Source organism: Triplophysa rosa, linkage group LG5, assembly GCF_024868665.1.
Source record: "Triplophysa rosa linkage group LG5, Trosa_1v2, whole genome shotgun sequence".
In the NCBI taxonomy this organism is placed as follows: domain Eukaryota; kingdom Metazoa; phylum Chordata; class Actinopteri; order Cypriniformes; family Nemacheilidae; genus Triplophysa; species Triplophysa rosa.
In genome coordinates, this window is record NC_079894.1 from 17,130,484 (window position 1) to 17,137,872 (window position 7,389).

At 38.4% G+C, this 7,389-nt stretch overlaps 1 protein-coding gene across 1 annotated transcript; it reads left to right on the forward strand.

The window, feature by feature from the left end:
* The first annotated feature begins 191 nt into the window (after positions 1-191).
* Positions 192-7,099, forward strand: LOC130554127 (probable G-protein coupled receptor 158). The gene is made up of 3 exons (XM_057333568.1): positions 192-1,644; positions 6,879-6,984; positions 7,031-7,099. The coding sequence occupies exons 1-3, from the start codon at positions 740-742 to the stop codon at positions 7,097-7,099; spliced, it is 1,080 nt and encodes a 359-aa protein (XP_057189551.1). The 5' UTR covers positions 192-739.
* The last annotated feature ends 290 nt before the right edge of the window (positions 7,100-7,389 follow it).

Sequence of the window (7,389 nt, forward strand, 5' to 3'; positions counted from 1 at the left end):
TCTAAATGAAGCTGAGAGTGTGCACTTTAACACAATATCCATTATATAACTGTAACTTGAATACATTTTGGTACACAGCTAAAATAATAATAAAATAATAATTGTCACAATAATAAAAAATGTGCCTCTGTCCAAATATTTATGGACCTAACTATGTCATAAATGCAGAGACAACTTACTTTTACCGTTTTTATTGTAATATTTCAATATTCAAAACATAAATCTTAAAAATAGGAATATTTGGAGAGGAATTGATGCCGTGAGAACATCCTTGCTTTCAGCACTGGACAGCTCCAGTCGTGTCTCTTCACCCCACCCAAATGCACGAGATTGACAAGAGCAAGAGCCATACCCAAGTCTCGAATTCAGTATGAGGGAAAATGGGCTTTTGAAAGAATCGCTTCCCCGTACGCGTTAGCCATTCGTTGATGGGACTATTGAGCAGCGCTACAAGAGAACCGTCGCTGTGAAATCAAATCTTCTTCATAGTCGCTCTCAAAACTGTAAGAAGAGACATCGCTACAGTATGTAAGAACTGCGAGAACCCTGGCTTGACTATAACATCAGGATATGTTTATCGTGTTGGGTACACAGTGTCACAGTGATCTACAGATGTGGGCGTTAAGGTTGTTGTGTGGATTTCTCGTACTGATCCAATAGAGTTCAGTAACTTTTGAGAACGCGCATCTCGATGTTTACCGTTCGCTGAGGAATGCTCGCACTTGTGAAGTGAACCTCAATGGTGTGTGTTATCCATCGTGCTTGTTGGCGTCGAGGTATGGATGCATTCCTGCTCTGTCTTCTTTTGCAAATGGGAATTGCGAAGGGATCAAATTATGGCTATGTGGAATGGTCGGTGAGCGACAAAGACGCAGAAATCAAGGCAAAATACCCTGTTTACAGCACACCTAATACTAAAGACAAGCTGCACCATCACCCGACCGTCTCCAACAACCCATCTGTCACCGAGCGAACCGTGGTGGCGCATAAGATCGAGGAGGATCTGCCACGGGTGGTCACCGCGTTTCTGCACACGGGGGACTCGAACACTCTGAAGCATGTCAATTGTTCCAGACGGTATGAGCTGAGCAGTCTCCGCGGTGGCGCGCACGTCGCCTTGCACTACTCCCTTCAAAGCATCCTCGACACCATGGCGCACGCCACCAACTTCCTAAACATGCTCCTGCAATCCAACACATCCAGGGAGCACCACATCGCGAAGGACATCCAGTGGTACCACGCGTTGGTGAGGAGTATGTTGGAATGGAATCCTAAAATCCATCGGGCAGTGGTGACATTTCACACGGAGTCACCAGAGGCGCCTGGTCCGCAGGTGTTTCTACAGGCAACCAGGGCCGAGAACCATATAGTGCTTCAAGATCTCTCCAGCACGGCGCACCATCACCTTAAAAACAAGACATCTGAGTCCGACTGGTATAACGACTTTAGGGACCGAAAGAGACACCAGCTACATAAAAGTCAAGGGTTTCCAGCATCACAAGACGGATATTTTTTAGACAGAACTCACGTCAAATGGTCTGCGCCCTACCTGGAGTGTGAGCATGGCAGTTTTGTTCCGCACTGGCTTTTAACACTCTCAGCAGGTTTCTATGGCTTGAAGAACAACAAAGCGCCAGAGTTTAGGTAAGGACAATTTATTAATTTTGTGACACATGATTTAGAAATTAATCAGCTTCAAATGTATGGACCTTGGTCTGTTTCACGCACACTTAAAATTGCGTTTACTCAGTTATTATTATTAAAAAAAAAAAAATAGAGAGGAGCGCAGTGACCACGGGCGGATTCGTCATCTATGACGTCAAAATAGAAGCAGAAATTCCAAATAAACACAACAGATGATAAAATCGTTCATATAGATATTCATATTTCTCAAATCACTCGATTATGTATAACAAAAAGTCAACTTCAAATTGATGACAACCTTTTATACAGTTCTGTTAAGCACCAACTCCTGTCCTGGGTCTATCGAATTAAATATTCAGGTTGAAGAGCCAATTGCCACACCCCCAAACACAGACATCAGATCAGACTTTTATTCTGACATGAGTTTGCAATCATAATAAGTTGTGGTTTCAAAATGACATGACCAAGTCAAACATAAAAATATTTTAAATGACTTAAAAAGGCTAAATTAAAATTATCTTATGATTTTAATTATGAATTTGACTAATTACATTGACAAATCTCATAGAAATCTTTGTAACTCTTATTAAAAAATGTTTTATAGCCTATATGGTAAAGTTCACTAGACACAGATGTATTCAGTTTTGTTCAGAGTGTAAAATTCAAACTTTCATGACTACCTCAATATACAACAACATTCTGTTAAGAATCATATAAAGTCATTATAGTTGTTAGCATTGTTAATAATGATTAATGTAAAGTATTACCTAAATATGTGACAGTGATTAATATTTACAGTAGCATTTAAATATGGTTGTTTAGGAATTCCTAAATGATGTGAGTATTATTGCTTTAGACTCTTACTAAGGCCGTAAGAAATTAAACTCTCAATCAATTCATTTCAAAACAAATTTACTGTTTAGTTCAGGTTCCTGAGCTTTACACCTCTTCATATCACCCACACATCAGCTCACAAATCCTGCTCCAAGCAATTTTAGAATCAATGAAATCATAAATACATTTTTAAAACTGCTGCCTGCCCAGCTTATCTTCATCTTTGGGCTAGTTGCACTTGAATCTTGAAATGTGCAAGTGACATTTGTAAACACTTGAGTGTTTATGCTATCTTTGGAATTTGTTGTGTTTGTCATTTCATATTAAAAATTGAATGCAACATAAATGCAACTACAGTAAAAAGCCATTTTAACCCCTTTATGCTTGATAACCAGGATTTTCCTACACTCTTAAAAAAAGATGCTTCAACATCTGAAGAACCTTTCTGTTTCAAAAAAGGTTCTTTGTGGCGGAAAAAAGGTTCTTCAGATCATAAAAAAGTAAGAAAGAGATGGTTCTTGAAAGAACCTTTGACTGAATGGTTCTTTGTGGAACCAAAAATGGTTCTTCTATGGCATCGCTGCTAAGAACCTTTTAAGCACCTTTATTTTTAAGAGTGTGTGTGTTTTTATGGTTTCCTGTGTGTTTTATTGGGTTAATAAATAACATATTTTCCATCTTCCATTTTCATTTTTCACTTGAGTGGACATCTAAAGAGGTGACATTGTTTAGGATGATGCACTAGTGTCTTCTGTAGTGCTTGATGTTCGGCTATGAGCAATGAAAAATCTTTTAATAATAGGAATGTAAATTACAATTGTAAAGGTATTTTTACATTTAAGAACAGCACACTCAGCCAGCTTGCCTCTCTCTTTTCTCATCTCTCTTCCTTCCAAGCTCACGCTCCATTTTCTTTGCCTAAAGATAAGACAGAGTGCTGGCAGCTTCAGCTATCTGCAGGTGTCTCCTCTCAGAAGACAGATGGCTTCTGCCTTGTGGGCCTTCACTGGATTTGATAATGAAATGGGTATACTGAGCAGTGAGAATTGATGTGATGGCCCCATACAAATAACAACCAGTATTATTTCCCAAATGTCTGCCATAAACAGAAACCCCAGAAGCAAAGGGGACTACCTGTGTTCTAATGCACCTCCTGAACATGAATTTAATTTTCACACTACTAACTAACACAATTAATTAACACTAATAGAAAATAATTGTCATAACTCCATAATGCATGTTGGAACATAAAACATGACAAACACATAATATCATGTTGGGTAACTGCACGTAGAACTAATATCAGCAACTGATTTAAGCTAAAAAGCTTAAGTTAAATAAATGTTAAAACATTATAACAGCTCGCCAGTTTAATTGTATAATAATTGTATTAAATACTTAATTTGTTGAGTTTTATTTTATACTAATTTTATTAAATAAACAATATGTTGAAATAATGTTTAGCCAAGTTACGGTTCTTCTACTGGTAACCCAAAATAATACTGGCTAGACATACTTTTAACTTGCTAGCTAATGTCATTTACTTGTTGTTTCTTTTGCTTATTACCAGAAATAATCTACAGGGACTCTATTCTTTGCGGATATGTACCGGATGTTAAGTTTGAGCAACAAAAGCATGCATGCGGGGTAACGTTTGTTTATGTTGTTGCTTTAAAACCATCTACAGTTTCCTCTAGTGGGCTGTATAGTGCTGCACATTCTTTACATGTCACCCCTGCCAGTGTAACATCAGCTCCGCCCTCGTTGACCACGCCTCCCGCACCAGAGTCATATACCCGCTTCATCCGCTCACATTCACCGGACCTTTAACCCCAGGACTACATTTCCCATCATGCACTGTACCCCTCTGACATCATTGATCACCCCGCACCTGATTCTTATTGCACTCCACCTGAACACGATCCCATGGACTCTATTTAAACCATTTGTTTTGTCTTATCATGGTCCAGTATTAACATATTTTGCACCGTTTATACTTTGCCTTGGATTTACTTGGATTACACAGATCTTTTCGTTTCCGTGGATGTTTTTCTGTTGGACTCTGCTTTTCTTGTTGTCTCCCTGTGGATTATTATTTTGGATATTTCTCAACCCCCCTGTATTTATTAAACTCATCATTTGACGTTGTACTTCTGTCTTTTGTGGTATCGTTCGTCGTCTGGGTATATCATTACAGCCAGGCATTAAATGCAGTGTTCGAATTGTGTCAAGGCTCTTGGGGGGTCCCCTAACCTGTCTTAAAAAAAAAAAAAAACAGGAAGCTGCCAGTACAAGCATCAATCACATGATAGTTTGGATCATTTTCGTAATTTGACCACATTACACGCATAAATGTCTTTAACATGTTGATAATCCATTAAAAGAGATCCACATGAGGGAGAGATTAAAAGACATATATTTTTTGCAGTGACCATGCTATCGATATTGCTGTATTTTTTATTTTGCATTGTAGCCTAGATTTTTTTTAAAGATTTGTTGTTGACTTTAATTGTACAGCTATTGTTTCGGGAAAGGACCACGAGACGGGAATCTAACCCGGGTCGCCCGATGCGCAACAGCGCCACATGTCTGAGCAGTGCCCACTAGGCTATTTGCTCCGACAGCCTAGATGTATTTAATAAGATTTTGCCTAGGATTGATGTCTTTCTTGCTGAGATTTCACTCATTGTAAAATCTCTTAAACTTATTTATAGCAATGTGAATAACAAGTTTTTCAAAATGTATGATAACATTTTCTTACTAATTGAGATTTTCCTGTCCTCTTATTTTCCTTATTTTTCTTGTCCTTTGATTCTTGTTCTTTATATTATTGTAATGCGGTGCTGTTCCCTTTTTTTGGAATATTAATAAAAATCATTGGAGCCAGTGAGGGAACGGGACGCGTCACATCATGCAGATGCAGATGCGTATGAGCGTTTTAAACGCGATTCATCTTCTGATAATGTAGATCAAGTATATGAAAATAATCCATATGAATATGCAGGATAAGAAAAACGAATGTCGTTCCTTTTGGCAAAAGCAGAAGCCTTCTGGTCAAAGTCGGAGCTCATGTTTGCAGAAGGGAGAACAAAATAATCTCCGGGGAATGCGAAAGTTTTCTGAAGGAAAGAAAAATATTCTTGCGGAAACGCAAAAGTTTTGCAAAGGAACGCACTTTTGGGGAGAGCAAAATATTTTCACTCCCTTTCCTATTTTTCCACCACCTGTATGTCCCTGTAGTGGCTCAGTGTCGCATCTGTTTTGACAATGTGAGATAACATCGGACATAAAGAAAGACTTGCACATCAAAATGATACTAGGCTAACTTGCTGCGACATCTCTGTACATGTCTTCATTGAACACTGTGTGGCGCACTTGAGCACGCATGGATTTTTCAGATAAAATGACATTTAGTTTTATGAAATTTGTACAAATAATGGACAAACGTGTTTTGTTTTAGCATGATAATTTGACAAAAAAATAATTTTGTGTTTTTAGTAGTCAAGTTTTAATGAAAAACCAGGGACCCCCCAAGTTCACTATTTTAGACCTTATGAGAGGTCCCTTAAGGCTTAAGAGGGGTCCAGGACCGCCCCAGCCCCCCCTCAATTCGAACCCTGATTAAATGGTAAAGATTAATTTACAGATATCTATTGAGTCACGATAATAGAGATGGATGAGCTTCTTATTAGGAAAACCATGCAAAAAATACACAAAACATTTTACTGAACAAAGCCTAGTCCCACTTTTCCTTATTGACAGATGCCATACCATAAGCTATACTGATAAACCCACAAAACGGGTGAGAGAACATCAAGTCAATAAGAAAAAGCATGGTCCTCACGTCTCAAATAACATGCCTTATGGGACAATGAAAGAAGAACCCCCCTAATGGACTGCTATGTGGAGAAAGAGCCTAATGGCAACATCTCACATTTTCACATAATGAACCAGAGTGCTGGATTTCCCCCTTCTAGTTAGAAAGTGATAATGCTTGCTTTAACATCTTACATCACCAACTAGCTGAATTTGCTAGATCAGATTGAATGTGCTTATGCAGAGGTGATAACAACGTCTGTCTGTCATCTAATCATCTCCTTCCCTTCCAGAAAACAATGCAGAGTTATGGAGCTACTAATGCAAAATAAAGTAAAAACTAGAGAAATTGTTTTTAATTTATTTTCCACCAGGAAAGGGGTCCTGTTTGGTTATCAACGATCTTCAAAATATCTTCTTTTGTGTTCTGCAGAAGAAAGTCATACAGGTTTAATAAATATTTTTTATTTTTGGCTGCAACCTGGGTAAACTTTAATCTACAATTCCATTTAAAGTTTGTTGCTTAGATCATTTAATCTTCAGTTAATTTTTTTTCTCTCTTTCTTTTCTCTGTCCTTCTCTAGAGGTGTTGTGCGTGTGGATGTTAATCTCCAGGATGTGGACATTGACCAGTGCTCCAGCAGTGGCTGGTTTGCAGGCACTCACCGTTGTAACTTGACAACTATGGAGGTGAGTGTCCGTATCATTATAAAGTATTTTGTTTTATATTGTGTAGTTTGTTAATGGTTTTGAGGACGAAAGCATGCCAACCTGGGCTGCGTTTCCCGATAACGTGGTCTCTTAGCGTGCTACGAAGACTCTAAAGGTACACCTTAACTCAAACTATACCTTTTGAGGTTACTTAAGGTAAACCTTCTTAAGTGCGACGTTAGCAGGTGCTGTCCATGGCGGTGGTGCTGAATATCGATGCCTCGAGAATCGATTGTTCGCTCTACCTTGCGTTATAGACTTGGTAAAGCATTGAGAAAACAATGTTTATTATAAAGAAACGCTTTAGAAATAGTAGAAATTGCATTTATCAGGGCTCACTGAAATAGTATAAAGAAAGAAAGAAATATGTGTGTGTGTGTGTGT

Coding starts and splice junctions, on each gene's coding strand:
- LOC130554127 (XM_057333568.1), top strand. CDS start 740: ATGGTGTGTGTTATCCATCGTGCTTGTTGGCGTCGAGGTATGGATGCA. Junction 1,645..6,878: donor AACAAAGCGCCAGAGTTTAG/GTAAGGACAATT, acceptor GTCCTTCTCTAG/AGGTGTTGTGCGTGTGGATG. Junction 6,985..7,030: donor GTAACTTGACAACTATGGAG/GTGAGTGTCCGT, acceptor TATATTGTGTAG/TTTGTTAATGGTTTTGAGGA.